The sequence below is a fragment of the Schistocerca gregaria genome, chromosome 9 (assembly GCF_023897955.1).
Source record: "Schistocerca gregaria isolate iqSchGreg1 chromosome 9, iqSchGreg1.2, whole genome shotgun sequence".
Lineage (NCBI taxonomy): Eukaryota > Metazoa > Arthropoda > Insecta > Orthoptera > Acrididae > Schistocerca > Schistocerca gregaria.
This window is the reverse complement of record NC_064928.1, coordinates 173,418,675-173,438,894: the sequence shown is the minus strand read 5'-3', so window position 1 is coordinate 173,438,894 and position 20,220 is coordinate 173,418,675. Positions and strand designations below refer to the sequence as shown.

Here is a 20,220-nt window from a genome sequence, read left to right as displayed (position 1 = left end):
GTGAGATTTGAACACTGAGCTTTGATGTTCGCTGTTACGATCAAAATAAGGTAGGCAAACAGTGGCCCTTATTTACTCTGAAAGAAACTCTGGAATTCCTCTACTGCCAGCTTCAACTGCATGCAAACCTACATTTGAGTGTCTTTTTGTTTGGAAATCAGTAGTCTTGAACCAACCATGCACAAACGTGTCTCACATGTAAATTTTCTGTCACCAGCTTGTCAGTGGCACATAATGAAATTTTCAGTATTTCAGAAAGTGTTCGTAAGGCTATTAATTGATTTTGCCTCACTATGATAGCAGCAGTGTTGAAGTTTCCTTCCATTAGAGCAGTGAATGGAATGGAATGCTGGGTCTACCTTCTTTGAAAAACTGTGTCATCTCTTTAAACAATTTAAACAAACTTTGAGCTGTGCTGTAGGGAAGAGCAGAGTGCCCAATGGCCTTTGTCATTGCATAGACCTCAACTGAAGATTTTCTGAGAAGAAAGCAGAATTTCAAAGGTGTGTGTTGTTCATCAAGTGTCACCTCCATTGTTGCAGCAGGTGATACTCAAAATGTCTCAGCATACTCACCTCTCACAGGTGGGAATCAGATATAGCAACAATGAAACTAGTATGGTGTGTTCGTTACACATCAAACTAATAATAATAATCGTAAGACCAAATTCTAGTGTGATAAATTGTGATTATAAAAAATTATGATCATTCTTTATTAAACAGTCCCCCTCTATTTCCCCTCCATGTCTTTGTGTTCATACTGCTGCATCAAAAGTAATCAGATCTCCAGCATGCATCTCCAGTGATTTCTCAGTATTTTTCTGCTGTGTTTTCAAATTAAGCTCTAAGCAGTACCACTTACCTTTTTGTTATGAAACAAAGGCTACAGTTTCTACCATACTGCTGTAAAGACAGATAATTGTTAGAACCAAACATATTTTTCCAATTAGCCTGATTGCTTTGGGGTTATGGAATTCATCCTTCCAAAATATTCTTAAAGCAGGTTGACGCACAAGCACATATAAAAGTTCCTAATAAAACATGCCATTCTATAAAGCTTTTTTTTCTGTTACCAGTTATCAGCTGATAAATTAGTAGAATCGTATAAGTAGTCTTGGGAGGAAGCAAACTCACCTTCATAAGGTCTAATCGTTCCTGTGGCAATGTTCCCCAGTGCATGACTGTACAATTGGAAAATTCTGAAATATTCAACCTGAATGAGGTTCATACGATCAAACTATTAACACAGAGGTTTTTTCCCCTCTCGTGGTCACTCATTATATGATGCTGTCTGTATACAAAAGTACTAGTAAATTGTCACAGAAAATCCTGTGAAATGGTTCATGTCATCTCTGGCGTAAAGAAAACTAAGAGAATCAATAGGAAACAGCCCCATATTGTACTATCAGTCTTCATTGAAGTGGGAACAAAGTGTTGTGCCGTGCAAGCTTCCTACTTAGAACTGTAACTTTGTCTTGTATATATTATTGAACTTTAAAAAGTGCCATTACTGGATAACACTGGTTTTTTTTTATTCTCAGGAAGTGCAAACACATCAATAAATCACACAATTCTCATGAGTTCCACGGAAGGATGCAATGAGCTCTGACGTCATGTTCCATCAAATCTCACATGTGCTCGATTTGTTTCAGATCTCATGAGTTGTGGAGGGGGGGGGGGGGGGGGGGCAGCACCTCAATTGGAACTCAGCACTGTCTTCCCCAGACCACTCCATCACACTCCTGGCCTTGTGACATGGTGCATTATCTTGCTAAAAATGCACTACCATCTGGAAACATGATCATCATGAAAGTTTGTATGTGGTCTGCAGCCAGTGTACAATATTTCTTGATCATCATGGCGCCTTTCATGAGCTCCAATGGACCCATGGATGCCCACATGTTTGTTCACCAGAGTGTAATATTCTGCCACCAGCTTGTGGTTGTCCTCCAGTACAGATGGCAAGGAGGTGTTCCCTGGAAGATGACAGATTCACAAGGTATCAGGATTCATCAGATCATGCAACACTATGCCACTACGCCAACATCTGGTGCCAATGGTCATGTGCCCATTTCAGTCATAGTTGCTGATGTTTTGGTGTTAACACTGGCATATCCAGATGTCACTGGCTATGGACACCTGTCGCTAGGAGTGTTCAGTGCACTGTGTGTTCACATACACTTGTACTCTGTACAGCATTAAAGTATGTTTTAGTTCCACTGCAGTTTGCCAACTGTGCTGTTTTACCAGTCTGTCCAGGTTACAACATCGACATCTGTAATGAGTGGTGGCTGCCCAACCCTAAGATGTCTGGATGCAATTTCACCTTGGTTTCACTGCATGTTGAAGAAACTCACCACAGCACTCCTCGAACACTCTACAGGCTGTGCAGTTTCTAAAATGCTTGTGCCCTTGGTCAAATAAATTGCATGCCTTACCCATCCTACACACGGGCAGGATGCACACTGATACTACATGCACCACGCGTGTGTCTGACAAGCAGTCATTCCTCGCCAGATGACACTGTAATCATCTGGATGTCAATCATAGTGTGCTGGCTAATCAGTGTACTTTTTCCACATCCTTGAGAATCATCTTGCTTAGGCTTAGCAGAAGTAACATAAACATGTCAGTTCCTGTGTCAATGTATTATGTATTTTGGTTTTTTGACATGCTCCAACCCCCCCCCCCCCCCCCCTTGAGCAGTGATAGTTAGCCTGGTCCCTGTCACCCACTAGTGGGAGTTCCTGCTTCCATGCTTCCATGGTAGGCAATAGGCGGTAGTGATTTTTGTTTTTCTTTTTAAGTTTCATTGCATACATAATAATATGAACAACAGTGGAGACAGGTTGCAGCCTTGTCTTACCCCTGAAACAATAGACTGGCTAGGTGAGATCAAGATATGTGAACAGAAAATAAGCAGTCTTGCATATGCGGATGACTTAGTTGTGATGGCAGATTCGATTGAAAGTTTGCAAAATAATATTTCAGAGCTAGATCAGAAATGTAAGGACTATGGTATGAAGATTAGCATCTCCAAAATGAAAGTAATGTCAGTGGGAAAGAAATATAAACGGATTGAGTGGCAAATAGGAGGAACAAAGTTAGAACAGGTGGACAGTTTCAAGTACTTAGGATGCATATTCTCACAGGATGGCAACATAGTGAAAGAACTGGAAGCAAGGTGTAGCAAAGCTAATGCAGTGAGCGCTTAGTTACGATCTACTCTCTTCTGCAAGAAGGAAGTCAGTACGGAGACTAAGTTATCTGTGCACCGTTCAATCTTTCGACCAACTTTGTTGTATGGGAGCGAACGCTGGGTGGATTCAGGTTACCTTATCAACAAGGTTGAGATTACGGATATTAAAGTAGCTAGGATGATTGCAGGTACTGGTAGATGGGAACAATGGCAGGAGGGTGTCCACAATGAGGAAATCAAAGAAAAACTGGGAATGAACTCTATAGATGTAGCAGTCAGGATGAACAGGCTTAGATGGTGGGGTCATGTTACACGCATGGGAGAAGCAAGGTTACCCAAGAGACTCATGGGTTCAGCAGTAGAGGGTAGGAGGAATCGGGGTAGACCAAGGAGAAGGTACCTGGATTCGGTTAAGAATGATTTTGAAGTAATAGGTTTAACATCAGAAGAGGCACCAATGTTAGCACTGAATAGGGGATCACGGAGGAATTTTATAAGGGGGCTATGCTCCAGACTGAACGCTGAAAGGCATAATCAGTCTTGAATGATGATGATGATGAAAGTTTCATTGCATTTTCATAAAATTTTGATATAAAGTATTTGCTAAGGAATTGTAATTAAATGCTTTAATCTGCTGTAACTCTGCACTATATATATTTCATTAAGTAAAGTTAATTCCCTAGTTTATAAACCACTATTACTGTGGAATCGGGCAGTTAAAAAATTTCACTACCAACAGAGCTACGAAAGTGGGCAGTAGATAAAAAATACTCACTACCTTCGCCCATGAGGTTCTCCTCAGTATGAATGTGCAGAACAAACAGTGTGTCTGATCTAGTCTAATATAATATGATGCTGCTCTGATAGACTTCTTGCAGTCATCCATCTCTCCAAATCTTCTGCACCTCTAGCATGTAATCTGTAGTATTTCCCAATTTCACCTATGTTGGATGCACTTAGGTCTTGAGCCACCATAAGAATTTGTCAAGAACAACTAAGTTACACATCTGGCTGAATATGTAATGTTCACTTACTCCTCGTTACAGCACACTGTAAATCAGGATGCCATGAATGGCAAATCACAGCTTTTTGTCTGTGTGGCATTTGCATATATTTCTGGATAATTTTCATGAAACTTCACAATACTTTGAAATGGTTGTTGTGATGTATTATGGCAGGACTTTGTAACCTAAGATAGTACACTGATAAGAACTGTGCCAGCTTCAGCTCTAAGGTGAAATAAGGAGAGATTGAGGAACAAGAAGTGGATAGAGGAAGGGAAATTAGAGGTCAAATGATTAGTGTGACTAACATCTGAAAAGAAGACGGGAGAAAACATAGAGCAAGAAGGGTGGGGGTAGTGGAGAGGATGAGGTAGATATATGAGGACTGAGGGAATAATTAAGTATATGAATAACATATATCATAAGAAGAATAACGTTTTGGGGGTGTTTTATGCGACCCGATGTTAGCCTAAGGCCAGAGCAGAAGGATATGAGGATACGAGGGAGAACTGGTTCCTGTCTCCAGAGTTCCAGGAACATCTCACTTGATACATGCTTCTCTGGCAGCTCTGGTACATCTTTATGTCATATATATGTGGGTTATATGTACGACTATTAACTGGTCTGGCCCCTTTCCCCCATGACTTGATGTACTATGTGATACATAGCATCCAATGATGGAGCAACACTCTGCAAAAGAGTTGTGCTATTAAAATGTCATTTGCATCTGGAGCAGATTTCTCTGTCTCATCAATATGATACTCAGTTGTGGTTGTTCTTCAAATCAACTTTGTGTCTCACTGGGAAGACTGAGTGACTTGCCACTTCATTCTAATTTTTCACATCCTTTCACTCCTTCCTCCTGTGGGAAGGAACTAATATGTGAGATATTGCAGCATTGTGGACAAGTCCAGTTTTGTTCCACAAACCATCTTCCCCTGAGGTGCTCATCTGATTTCTCTTTGTATATTCTTGTGTACCTTTATGATTTTTCTGTGTGCATCACAAGTGATCACTGCGTCGGTTCGGCAGGCATGCGAGGTTCCGGCAAGCCAGAGCGAGCACAGCCACTACATGTGCAGCGACTCTGGGGAGCTGAGCTGTCAGCCGGGCTGGACAGGCGACGTGTGCGATGTGCCTATCTGCCGCAAGGGCTGTGACCCACTGCAGGGCTACTGCAAGCGGCCGGGGGAATGCCGCTGCAAGATGGGTGAGTCAGTCTAGTAGAGGGACAGTCTGGCCGGTGTCTGACTGCAGCGGTAGAGGGCAGGCAGGCAAGCAGTAACTTAATTGGAGTAGCATATCTGCACTTTGCTAAAGAAAAAATTGTGATAGACTCCTGCAAAAGTACACAGTTCTACGTATTTCAGTCCCACTAACAAAGGCAAAAAGTTAGCTTTATGATTAGAAAGATATAAAATGAAAAGCAATGCATCTATGGGAGGTACTGTGTGCTGAGGAAGCTGGAATGCAGGAATCAGCATAATGTCTCTCATAAATATCTAGAAAATTACTGGATGTGCCTTATGTTTCACCAACTACATAACTGATTGACCATTCATGCAGAGTAACACAGGTGTTTACATATGGTGTTAAAAACATTTAAAATATAAAACGGAATTCAAAGTCCAGTAGCCCACAATAGCTGTATTTGTTGGAGTCAATTGGAGACTCCCACTTTGTGGGGTGTAAGTAATCCACATACAGTTTCCTAACTAGATGCATAATATTCTCTGCTTAAATCTATTCATTCAGTAAATATCTTAGAAAACTTCAAGGTATTAATTTATAAAAATATCTGTACAGTTATACACCAGAAGACACAATTTAGAAGTTGTGAAACGAGTTAAAAATAGTAAGTAATTGACTACAACAAATTCAGTTATTGCAGGCTATTAGACTCTTTATTCAGTTTCATGTTTTAAATGTTTTAACAACTGTATGTAAACAACTATGTTATACTGTAAGAATGGTCAATCAATTATGTATAGTTACTTTAGCTGTGGCTGCCCTTGTTCTATAAACCATCTATTCACAAAATGCCCTCAAGGAAATAAAAATTAAAAAGTAATAATAAAGACATTATTATTTACCATCCTTATTAATAGCTGAGGAATAATTTATGTGTATAATGAAGTTACAAGTGTGTGATTCTCAAGATTACAATTTTTAGTGTTCTCTATCTATCTACCCCTCAAGCTCTCTCTCTCTCTCTCTCTCTCTCTCTCTCTCTCTCTCTCTCTGTGTGTGTGTGTGTGTGTGTTTAAAAATTGAGAAGTATCAATGAAATTTATCAGAACATAGAAAATGTATTAGAAACAGTATGGAAGAGAATATTACTAGTTTCTGGGCTTATTTACAGAATTTATGACAAAAGCAACTCAAAAGAATTTTCAGATTGCAAAAGCAAGGCTTATGTATTTTTTGGTATCCAGAGAGGCTTGCTGTACATGGCTAGATACTTAGAATTTACATGTTCCATGACTGTTATTGTGACCTCTCATTATGAAATGGAATCAGTCTGACTGACAATTGTAGTACACTTCTCTGGAAAAATTGTAGCAACATGCTGATCATTTACATGACTTTTTATGTACATAAAGTGATTTTTACTTAAATATGTTCAGCCTCTTTCTGTTTCCCTCTCTTTGACACACACGTGCAAAAAAGATTTTTGTGGTTGAATACCTCACTCTGTTCTATGCCACATTAAGACCACCGAGCGAGGTGGCGCAGTGGTTAGACACTGGACTCGCATTCGGGAGGACGGCGGTTCAATCCCGCGTCTGGCCATCCTGATTTAGGTTTTCCGTGATTTCCCTAAATCGCTCCAGGCAAATGCCGGGATGGTTCCTTCCAAAGGGCGCGGCCGACTTCCTTCCCCATCCTTCCCTAATCCGATGAGACCGATGACCTCACTGTCTGGTCTCCTTCCCCAAACCAACCAACCACACTAAGACTGAGGTATGGATGGTGTAAATCATTTCTCCTTCACGTATTATATTTGTGAATGCTACTTCCATTTCCAAGCTGTGATTGATTGTTGACAAGAAGATTCATATGGGTATAGTATATACCACACCAAGAAAGTCAAGTGGAGGTGTGTTCACCGTCAGTGACACTTTTGACTGGAATAGACAATCTGATCAGCTTTGGTGTCACTATGACTACCTTTCTCTTCTTTCTTCCCTAGGGACTTCTGGGGATCATGATCCAATTAAAATACTTCCAGCTTTGGTGTTCATTCCCTTTGTGCTAGTATTTCTTCATTTTTTCACTGTGTTTCTTTTCCTTTTCTCCCTTGAAAACCTACTTTTAAAAATTTCCTCAAATATTTCTCTTCCATAAATTCTTCTTCTCTTATGTTGTTTCTTCATAAATCTTTCATGACCTCCTTATTCCAGGTGACTGTTGCATTTTCCCAAGAATATTTGAAAATTCTTTTGCATAGTATGTTGTCATCAATTCTGTAAATATGTCCAAAAATAGCAATCTTCTCCTCAATGTTGTTTCTGATAAATTTTCTGTGTTCTCATAAATTTCATTGTTATTTCTTAGTTTGCAGAATTCTGAAGTTTTCAGAGGGCCTCGTATTTCCTTATTCTTCTGTCTGATTTTTATAATTTTCAAGCTTATAATTAAGTACTTTGAATTCTGGTATCGTTACTATATTGTGGTGCTTTATTGTAAGGTTTTAGGTAAGCACACATCCCCTCCCCCCTTTTCCCCTTAATACCTTGAGTCGCTGATGGACGCTGTTATATATCAACGAGGACAGGAGAAAGTATCCATACAAGAAGAGAGAGAGAGAGAGAGAGAGAGAGAGAGAGAGAGAGAGAGAGAGAGAGAGAGAGCACTAACAATTATAATTTGATTGTGACTTTATCATATACAAAAATTATTCCCACATTTTTTAAGAAATGAGGTAATTAATAAAGTGATAAAATGTGGTGTTATTTCTTTCTTAATTTTTTATGCGCTTATGAGTATTGGTAAAACAAGCCATGTCCATGAACTACCTAGATATTTCTGCTGACATCAGCACCAGTATAAAATGTGCAGCTAAGACACATACGTTGATTTCTGCATTCTGGCTTCCTCGGTGGATCGTACCTCCCACAAACATGCTGCTTTTAATTTTGTGTTCATCTGTTGACAATCAGTTCTACACTCCTGGAAATTGAAATAAGAACACCGTGAATTCATTGTCCCAGGAAGGGGAAACTTTATTGACACATTCCTGGGGTCAGATACATCACATGATCACACTGACAGAACCAGAGGCACATAGACACAGGCAACAGAGCATGCACAATGTCGGCACTAGTACAGTGTATATCCACCTTTCGCAGCAATGCAGGCTGCTATTCTTCCATGAAGACGATCGTAGAGATGCTGGATGTAGTCCTGTGGAACGGCTTGCCATACCATTTACACCTGGCGCCTCAGTTGGACCAGCGTTCGTGCTGGATGTGCAGACCGCGTGAGACGACGCTTCATCCAGTCCCAAACATGCTCAATGGGGGACAGATCTGGAGATCTTGCTGGCCAGGGTAGTTGACTTACACCTTCTAGAGCATGTTGGGTGGCACGGGATACATGCGGACGTGCATTGTCCTGTTGGAACAGCAAGTTCCCTTGCCGGTCTAGGAATGGTAGAACGATGGGTTCGATGACGGTTTGGATGTACCGTGCACTATTCAGTGTCCCCTCGACGATCACCAGAGGTGTACGGCCAGTGTAGGAGATCGCTCCCCACACCATGATGCCGGGTGTTGGCCCTGTGTGCCTCGGTCGTATGCAGTCCTGATTGTGGCGCTCACCTGCACGGCGCCAAACACGCATACAACCATCATTGGCACCAAGGCAGAAGCGACTCTCATCGCTGAAGATGACACGTCTCCATTCGTCCCTCCATTGACGCCTATCGCGACACCACTGGAGGCGGGCTGCACGATGTTGGGGCATGAGCGGAAGACGGCCTAACGGTGTGCGGGACCGTAGCCCAGCTTCATGGAGACAGTTGCGAATGGTCCTCGCCGATACCCCAGGAGCAACAGTGTCCCTAATTTGCTGGGAAGTGGCGGTGCGGTCCCCTACGGCACTGCGTAGGAACCTACGGTCTTGGCGTGCATCCGTGCGTCACTGCGGTCTGGTCCCAGGTCGACGGGCACGTGCACCTTCCACCGACCACTGGCGACAACATCGATGTACTGTGGAGACCTCACGCCCCACGTGTTGAGCAATTCGGTGGTACGTCCACCCGGCCTCCCGCTTGCCCACTATACGCCCTTGCTCAAAGTCCGTGAACTGCACATACGGTTCACGTCCACACTGTCGCGGCATGCTACCAGTGTTAAAGACTGCGATGGAGCTCCATATGCCATGGCAAACTGGCTGACACTGATGACGGCCGTGCACAAATGCTGTGCAGCTAGCGCCATTCGACGGCCAACACCGTGGTTCCTGGTGTGTCCGCTGTGCCGTGCATGTGATCATTGCTTGTACAGTCCTCTCGCAGTGTCCGGAGCAAGTATGGTGGGTCTGACACACCGGTGTCAATGTGTTCTTTTTTCCATTTCCAGGAGTGTAGTTTCCCCACCACAGATTTTGGAGAAGAACTGCACACAGTCAAATCAATACAGCACTATAAACAACTTTTTTTGATTGTACTGTTTGCTCCTGACAACTGCTGGAGAAAGATGTGTATTACCATTTGTTGCTAAATTGTCTACCGAAATAGGCAATATTCCGAAGAAAAACAGATTTTGAGGGGCCTAATGTACAATGGAGATGATAGGCAGAGATTTGTTTAACCTACAAGATTATTTGCAAAATGTGTAGTTCATACCAGACAAGAAAAACTGGTAGATCAGTGTGCTCCAGGCTTGAATAACACATTAGAAGCTGAAAGCTGCAGAAACATAACAGCTTTGTGCACCATTGTGTGGAAAGCAGACCCAGTCATGTAGTAGGTGCAGAAGCAATGCATTCTGCATGTGAGGGCTGGAAACTGACTGCTTGAAATACTGGAGATCAAGAGGCACTGGAAGAGCCTACCTGAATAAAATACTGAAAAAAGGGACAGACTTCAGTTAGTCTACACTTCTTGATACTGCTAAACTGAACTGACTGCATACTCCATCTTTGTTAAATCCCTGCTAGAAAGGAAGTAAAATCCGTCTTTGTTAAATTGTGCCATACTATAGTTAAGTTTTGCCCTACTACAAAGGGATTTCCCAATACTTTATTTTAGTATTCTCTGATTCTCAATGTATCCATCATTGGCTTTGTGCCTTTGTCTCACTTCAATCCGGAGGATGGCCTTGTTACTATCGATTTGGTGATGTTAGTGTCAGAGTGTGGGTGGATGACCTTCCTTTTGCCACCCTGTACCCCCTGTTGTGTAATTAGTGTACTCCAGCTGTCTGTATCGAGTGTAAACCATGAAATAGTGTGAATTTTCTGCAAATGTCTGCATGTTGGGTAACTGATGTGGGAAATGGGGACCAGCCTGGTATTCATCTAGTGGGATTTGGAAAACTGCCTAAAAACCACATCCAGGCTGGCCAGCACACTTGCCCTCATCGTTAATCCGCCAGGCGGATTCGACCCAGGGCCAGTGCACCTAACCAAGTCCAAGAAGCAGTGCATTAGCTCCCTTGGCTAACCTGGCAGGTGATACTCAGTGTATTAAGTTGTGTATCTAATATTAGCAGTTAATTTCTTTCATAGTTGTAAATTATTTCTCATTTTTCACTTTTGTAGTCCTGTCTTCCTCAGTTGCTTGTAATGCTATGGTATACTGACAATTTTTACTTTTTGGACTGTCTGACTACAACTGAATGAAACACAATTTTCATGCCATATACTTTTGCCTTTATTCTCTGCAAGGCATCTTCAGTGGCAGGTTGCACAGACAATTTTCTACATATTACGCTTCTGTCACAGGTTTGGTGCCATTCCTCTTCTTATAAATGCCACTTGCGCTTTTTCTCCCACATTTCACTGTTGTAGTCAGACAATCCAAAAAGTAAAAATTATCAATATACTGTAATATTTCTCAATTTTGTTATTATCATTATGCACAACAGTATCTTTGTGAGTAATGCTAGACAATGTGCTTAACAACCTGAAACCTAGGTCAAAAAATAAATATTTAGTGTAATAGATGGCAAATAATAATGCATTTTACATACAATAATGGATTACTAGCAGGATTGCATCATTTACTTGATGTATCTGTGAAAGAAATGTGTGTGGCTCTTCTTCTTGGGTCACAGTACCTGATTCTTTGGTCGCAAAGTGAAGTGAAATATTTTCCAGGTTTCTACGGTGAGCTGTGCAACAAGTGCATAACGATGTTTGGCTGCCAGCACGGCTACTGCAACAACAGCTTTGAATGCCTATGTGAGGAAGGCTGGGATGGGCTCTTCTGCTCTGAACGTAAGTACACAAATAGACTTTTCTGTTCCCCTAATGGAGTTCATGAGAAATGTCTCAGATATTTGTTTGTGTTATGTTCATAGTTATTTGTAATGTACTTTTTTTGCTAAGAAGGCAAACCCAGTGGCCAGTGTTTGACACGTGCACATTTCTTTTTTTATTCTTCATTTAACAACATCTACAAAAATGTTAAATTTGAGTCCAGGTTTACATAATCCTTTCAGTTCACTTTTGTAAAAATGTGAAAGGGTCTTTCTGACAATTAGGCCTTCATCTGGAGTTATGTAATAACTGACTGAATATAAACCACACATTTAATTTTGGGGGAGGGGGGAAGAAGAGACAGGGTCAGTGGAGAAAATGTTTTGTCACATCACCCATTTTTGATTTATCAGAGTCACTGTTTTCACCACTCTCCTCCTTGTCCTCGCTACCTTCCGGGGCAGCTCTTCTTGAGCCCTTCAATGATAGTGTGTATACCATGAAGAGAGAATCCACCAACACATATTGCTGATTGATGGATTTGTGGTTGTAATAGATGAACTGACCAAACAAACACCGTTTAAAAGCCAGTCTGGATAATGTTTTCAGGGACTGTCTTTAAATGGCTGGTTTGTGATTATATATAGTGTCTGCAGATTTTAATTCATACCTCCAGGTGGAAGACCTAGATTTAGCTTGAATGTAGCTTCAGGTGTGAGACAATCTTTGAAGGCGTTCAGCACTAGCATAGCTCTCTTACCGAGTGGCTCATGAGGTCTGCAGTTCCAAACATTACCTGGCCTGTCTATCATTAATTCTGTTGCCACCCTGACTTTTTGTTGACAACGAGTCACTGACATCATAGGAAAGTTTTCCTTGGGCTTCTCAATAATGTGGGGGGAGTGGGACAACTTTTGTATGTCATGTCACTTCTCACCCTTTTATAGTTCACTGTCATACTCCTCAGTATGTCTCAATTTTTGTATCCCTCCTGGAAGGCAGCAAGTGGGTAGGAGCAGGATCAGGAAAAATACGTTGGCACTGCACGTAAGTAAAAGTGGTTTACTGTGCAAAAAACAGGTTAATACATGGTTACATAACTTGTAATGAGGTGTGATGCTGAGACCCCTTGTATGTAGAGCAAAGCTGAAGCGAAGTGTCCCGGCCATCTGCTCTCGATCAAAATGGGGAGAATCAGGAGTGCAGCTCGTAGATCTCTCCCGCTCTGGCTAGAGTGCGCTGTCGTCGGTGTTTCGTAGTAGTACCAACTTAACTTACGCTGTGGCATTGTAACTATCAATGCCACATCCCTCCCCCCTGAAACAACGCACCGTCATTGAGTATGGCTTCTGACGGCGGGTGGAGGGACCTAGGGTGGTGCAGCTGATGGGGCGGACAGCAGAACTGCCAGGGTGCGCTGTCCACACGTGCAATTAAAGTCACACTCAGAAGTTTGCCCCTGAAGGTCCGCTAACCAAGATTTATTGGACTGAGTAGGGCCATGCCGGAGGCAGAAAAATTTGTAGCGTGCAGCTACCACATTTACACTGTCATGGAAGTGGGAGCTCAAAGCATCAATCTCTTCATCATAAGTTTTAGTGTCTAGGCGGGTGTTGGGAAACAATTTTACGAGCACATGGTACAACACAACACCCGCGTTGGCAATGAAAAAACCAGGCCGCTCTGTACCTGGTATTTTGTAAGCTGCGAAGTGTGCGTCGAGCTGGGTGATGTATTCCGGCCAGCGTTCAATGTCAGGATTGAAGGTATGAAATGACAGTGCCATCGGCAATGGCATCGCTTCAGGTGGTGGCACCATCTGAGCTACCGAAGCAAGGTTCGCAGGAGAGCTTCTGTGAAGTTTGGAAGGTAGGAGATGGATACTGGCACAAGTAAAGCTGTGAGTACCGGCCGTGAGTCGTGCTTCGGTAGCTCAGATGGTAGAGCACTTGCCCGCGAAAGGCAAAGGTCCCGAGTTCGAGTCTCGGTTGGGCACACAGTTTTAATCTGCCAGGAAGTTTCATATCAGTGCACACACTGCTGAAGAGTGAAAATCTCATTCTGGAAACATCCCCCAGGCTGTGGTTAAGCCATGTCTCTGCAATATCCTTTCTTTCAGGAGTGCTAGTTCTGCAAGGTCCGCAGGAGAGCTTCTGTGATGTTTGGAAGGTAGGAGACGGATACTGGCAGAAGTAAAGCTGTGAGTACCGGCCGTGGGTCGTGCTTCGGTAGCTCAGATGGTAGAGCACTTGCCCGCGAAAGGCAAAGGTCCCGAGTTCGAGTCTCGGTCGGGCACACAGTTTTAATCTGCCAGGAAGTTTCATATCAGCGCACACTCCACTGCAGAGTGAAAATCTCATTCTGGATTCTTGGAATAGTTCACATTTATCTTCAAGAGTCTGTCAGTTCAGTTTTTTCAGCATCCCTGTAACACTCTCCCACAGGTCAAACAAACCTGTGATCATTCGTGCTGCCTTTCGCTGTATATGTTCAATATTCCCTGTTAGTTCTATTTGGTACAGGTCCCACACACTTGAACAATATGCTAGAATGCATCACACAAGTGATTTTTAAGCAATCACCTTTGTAGATTGAGTGTACTTTCCCAATATTATACCAATCATTCCTTTTCATAACACTATGAAGTGTTACACCGAAGTAACTGTATGAGTTCCCAGTTCCAGCTGTGACTCACTGACATTACATTCAGACAAATATGATGACTTGCATTAGCTGCTTGCCCTGCATACTGAGATTACTTGTTCATCTCATTCTCATGTTAGATAGTCAAAGGAATGTAATATATCTATAGTGTAAGCCAAAAATGGTTTATTTACATCCTTTTAAAAGTGCAAATGCAGGTGCAAATTATAAAATATAATCTTTTACCAACTCATTCTAACCTTAATTCAACAAAAATCCTCATTATACATAAAATGCTTTTAATTTCTCCTCCAGGTGCATGAATAAATAAATTATTGGGTGAAACCGTTCTTGAACAGACAACATACATAGCAGTCAAATATGATAATGACTGGATTTCATACTATACTTTCTGATTTTGATTACTGTTGCATCTCCACACATGCATGCAACAGCTAAAGATGCGATGGATGTTTTACTCCAGTAGTAGTATTTTTTCCAAACTGTAACACATGTGGTTACCAAGTTTGGCTGAAATTGCTCAAGTCATTCCAGAGTTTTACAGGAACAAATCCACCCACCTCCCTTTTCCCCTTTTTCATATATACACACACATACTTGTGTGTGTGTGTGTGTGTGTGTGTGTGTGTGTGTGTGTGTGTGTGTGTGTGAGAGAGAGAGAGAGAGAGAGAGAGAGAGAGAGAGAGAGAGAGAGAGAGAGAGAGAGAGAGAGAGACTTCTTCATTCATTTTTCCATAAAGGAACTTCAAATTTCAACCAGAGATGTGTGTTGGAACCCTTGTTGTTCATGTTTATGTTGCTGTGTTTATTTTACTGACCTAGCAGACAATATTAATAGTAACCTCTAGCTTTTCACAGATTAGGCTGTTATCTATAATGAAGTTATGCTAGGAAAGGTGGACAACTATTTAGTCAGATCTTGATAAGATTTCAAAGTGCAATGATTGTCAACTTGCTTTAAGCATTCAGTAATATAGAATAGTGTACTTCACAAAATCAAGAAGATATAAAACTTCCTGGCAGATTAAAACTGTGTGCCCGACTGAGACGCGAACTCGGGACCTTTGCCTTTCGCGGGCTAGTGCTCTACCATCTGAGCTACCGAAGCTTCGGTAGCTCAGATGGTAGAGCACTTGCCCGCGAAAGGCAAAGGTTCCGAGTTCGAGTCTCGGTCGGGCACACAGTTTTAATCTGCCAGGAAGTTTCATATCAGCGCACACTCCGCTGCAGAGTGGAAATCTCATTCTGGTAAGAAGATATAGTTTCCTATGTCCAGTATAAGTGAGTCACAATTGGTATCACCAAATTCTTGTGATTACCTGGGAGTAACAATTTGTTTATGGATCTGAAATGGAATGATCACATAAATTCAGTCATAGGTAAAGCAAGTGGCAGATTTTGATTTATAGGTAGGAAACTGGGAAAGTGCAGTCAGTCTAGCAAAAACTCATGGAATCCTTTCCAGAATATTGCTTGAATGTGTGGGACTTGTACCATATTGGGATAACAGAGGTTATTGAACACACACAGAGAAGGGGAGCATGAATGGTCACAGGTTTCTTTCACCATCCCAGAGATGTTGCAGTGCTTGAAGAAAAACACAAATTTACCCACCAACAAATATGTACAAAGTCTGCATTACTTCTTACTCCAAAGGTCACTTAATGGTTGTGGCAGAGAGTACTTCTGGTATTATTAATTGGTCCTCCCTTCCCTGTTCCACTGCCAAATGATGTGTGAGAAGAATAATTGTTGATGAACCTCTGTAATAGCACTAATTTCTCAAATTCTCTCGTCTGGGTCGTCTAATGAGATGTATGTGAGAGGAAGTAATATGTTGTTCAACTATTCCTGGAAAGTGCGCTCTCAAAATTTCATTAGTAAATGTCTCTGTGATGTAGAATTCTCTCTTGCAACTTCTGCCACTGGAGTTTTATGAGCATCTCTGTAATGCTCTCATGCCAACTAAATGATTTCATTATGAAACTCACCACTCTTCATTATATCTTCTCTGTTTATTGTACCAGTCCTACTTGGCAAGGATCCCATATTGATAAACAGTAATTAAGAATTGGTTGAAAAGTGCCTTGTAATCCCTATCCTTCATGGATGACTTACATTTGCTTAAGAGTCTTCCTTTGAATCTCAATGTGGCATCAGTTTTTCCTACAGTTTGCTTTATTTGATCATTAAGTAGATACTGTTTCCAGCAATTTATCATCAATAGTGTAGTTGTACTACAGTGGATTTCTTTTCCTATGTACGCACAGTATCTCATGTTTATTTAAATTCAGGGTCAACTACCAGAGCCTGCACCATTCATCAATCTTCTGGAAATTGGTACTGTCTGTTGGCATTGGTGCTTTCTTATGGACAAACACATCGTCTGAGCAGTCTCAAAGAGCTTCTGACATTTTCTAGTGAATCATTTATATACACTGTAAACAGTAACAGACATCTCACACTTCCTTGGGGTAGCCCTGGAATTATCTTTTCATCTCTTGATTTTGTTCCTTTTGGAACAACGTGTTGAGTTCTATCTGCAATGACATTTCAAACCCAGTCATGAATCTTGTCCAACACTCTGTAACCTCAAATTTCATTCACTAAATAACAGTCTGGGATGGGTTTCGAATGTCCTCCTGAAGTTAGGAACACACCATCAACCTCTGTAAGTGAGGAGTCTAGTAATGTTCTGAAACCTACTACATATTGCTCCCATAGGGATTGCAAAGATCAGATTTGAATTATTATAGGATTTACATAGGTAATTAAGTAAATACCCTTTTCACAGCCCATATGTGAATGGAGTTTGAAGAAGCCCTGATAAAGTGAAGAATGTGATGTGCCAACTGCCATATATTTCACTGTGGTTTATAGAATATTGATATAGATCTGGACATGGATATCAAAATTGGCCTTAACTGTTACAGTTGTTATTGAGTTGATCACACCTGTAAACCTGATTGACACTTCCATTGCCAGTGATGTTTTCCTCCTACGATCTCTGAACAATAAAATGGAAGTTGTCTCCCTGGGTATGTAGAACAGAATAGCAACACTGCACGAATGGATTGTCGCTACATGTGTGTAACACAGCTGAATTGAATTCACTGAAATGAAATGATTGGAGTCAGTGGAGATGTAGTAAATGAGGATTCAATGAGACAAAGTCTTATCAGTGAAAACTGTTGAGTAATTCTGAACCAGCAGTGGACTTTACAAGGAGGGATCCATAAGTAATGTGACCAAATTTTTCCTGACAATGATGCACCACAACACATTCTAAACTGCTGGGCAAAGCAGGGGAGGGTGTTAACTTCAAAGTGCACTCAAAATCCATCACCTCCTACTGGAGGGTCGGGATGTGGATTCTTGTGAACCAATTATGAAGTTACATAACATGGCACAATAGATCATTCTGTGAAGCAATGTTACATGATCAAGTTTTACTATAAACTTAAGAAGTTTGCCAGTGAAACATTTCCATTAATTCAACAGGCCATTGGGAGTGATTTCTTGACAAATTGACAAGTCCTTTGATGGCACAAGTGATTCATTGAGGATCAAGTGGACTTTACTAATGAACCTTGCAGTGAAGATCCATCGATCTTCTGAATCCGGAGAAATGTGACATATGTGTATGACTTTGAATTCTGACTGATTGTAAAGCCTTTAATGGATAGCAGAAACTCTAAACAAGGTCAAATATCGGTTTATCTCATTCTAGCTGAAGATCTGAACATGAAAAATATATGCACCAATTTGGTTCCATAAGTCTTGACCAAAGGACATGTGAATGTTTTGGTGCTAAGAACTCTTGGTAGTGTGTTAAAATTATCCTAATTTTTTTAAACTTAGTTTTCACTGGTGATGAATCATGGATTTATGAATATGACTTGGGGATAAAAGGTCAAACTTCTGAGGAGTGGCACATTCCAACATTGCCCCATCCTATGCATGAGCAAGCCCATTACAAAAACCATGCTCATTGCCTTCCTTGACCCTGGAGGCGAATTGTTGACAAGAATTTATACCTACCAAAACTGCTGTGAATGTAGTTTTCTACTGAAAATGCTCAAAAGACTGAAAAGGAGGGTTGTCTGCAGCCAAAATGACATCAAGGATGAGTGGAAACTGCATAATGACAGTGCATCAAGCCATAGCATCTTTGTTGTCAATTAATGTCTGGCCAGAACCCACACGCTACTACTTCCCCATCTTCTCTACAGCCCTGACCTGGCTCCCCCATATTTTTGTTTCCTTGCTTATAAGTGAGCCTTAAAGGGAACAGAGATACACTATTGAAAACATACAGACTAATGTTACACAGGCTGTAAATATGATCCCAGAGGAGGCCTTCCAGAATGCCCTCTAGGCCCAGAAAAACCTTTTTCTAGAACTTTATCAATACAGGAGAGAGCTACTTCGAAATATTTTCATTGATTGTTTGCATGTGTTCACTAAATGCATTTTTTTATATATAAATTTGGTTGCAGTAGTTGTGAAACCTACCTTGTATGTCTTGACAAATGAAAATTTTGTGACAAACCGGGGTTTTAATCAACGATAAGTGCAGGATCCAGGGTTGGTCCTAGTCAGCATAATTTCCATTTCTCTTAACTTATTCATTGCATTGGAGTTTAACATTTGCCTGGTCTAGTTCACTTAAATCATATCATAATGCTGCAGTTCATTCAATTCATCACCACTGGTTTCGTCTGACTGAATGTAATATCATTTTTATTCATCAATAGCTTGCAGAATTTATCCATCATGTATTACTGTCATCTGTATGACAGTTGTTATCATCAATCAACGTGAAAATGCATGCATTATTCCTTGCTTTTTTGTTTAAGTGTGTATGGTAAGACCTGCAGAATGTACCATCCCTGCCCACTCCACTCTCTCCCTCTCCCTCCACCCTTCTCTTTCTCTCTGTCTCTCTTTGTTTCTCTCTCCTGTCTTTCTCCCCAACACCCACCCCCTCCTAAATGTATATCTCTGTGTGTTGCAAATGTGCATGAGACCGCAATTTGTTTGTTTGTTTGTGTGTGTGTGTGTGTGTGTGTGTGTGTGTGTGTGTGTGTGTGTAATGCCGTGGTATCGGTGTCCCACAGCTATCTGCCGGAAGGACTGCCACGCAACCCGGGGCTACTGCGATGCGCCGGGCGAGTGCCGGTGTCGGCTCGGCTGGGCGGGCGAGACGTGCCACGAGTGCCAGCCACTGCCCGGCTGCCAGCACGGCACCTGCACCCGCCCACTGGAGTGCCGCTGCCATGCGGGGTGGACTGGTCTGCTGTGCCAGACGCGTGAGTTGGACACACCTCAGTAATGGTAGTAGCAGTAGCAATACTTATAGTAGAAGTAATAATAATGTTCCACATCATTTTTAACTGCAGCTTCTGTATTACTAAATGGGTAAACTGGTTGATGGTGCAAAGGCCCAGTTGCAGATTACCTACCTAACGGCTTCCAATGGCAAGAAAATTTTGATTTTTAGCATTTTGTTTAATTTTTGAGTGAATTTAAATATTTAAAATGCTGCCATAATCTGCTCATTCAGAGGTGTAATGTTATGCCAAAGATTTAACACAATAAGAGCAGTGTTGCAGTTAGAAACTTTGTAAATGACTTGGGGCAGTGTAACTCATGGAGCACAAACTACCCAGACTATATTCATCCAGCTTTTGAGAATAATTTCAACAAACTTTTCACATGATTTCAAGTGTTGATTAAACTTTTTCTTGCTGCCCCCTCCCTCCCCCTCCCCAAACACACACACAAAATAATGAAGGAAAAATTTAATTTATTACTTCTTTATGACCTACTATATTCCCAACACCTATTGCAAACAGTATCTACATATACCACTGAATGTATGTGCAAAATTATGTCATTCTAAAACACATTGTTCATGAAACAT

At 41.5% G+C, this 20,220-nt stretch overlaps 1 protein-coding gene across 1 annotated transcript in view; it reads left to right on the top strand.

Annotated features, from left to right (window-relative positions):
* Positions 1–20,220, top strand: part of LOC126292019 (delta-like protein 1) — a 101,404-nt gene that overhangs the window by 58,757 nt on the left and 22,427 nt on the right. The window contains exons 2-4 of the mRNA XM_049985812.1: positions 5,235–5,412; positions 11,529–11,648; positions 19,415–19,606. Coding sequence (XP_049841769.1) covers positions 5,235–5,412; positions 11,529–11,648; positions 19,415–19,606 — 490 coding nt within the window. The remainder of the gene's footprint in view (positions 1–5,234; positions 5,413–11,528; positions 11,649–19,414; positions 19,607–20,220) is intronic.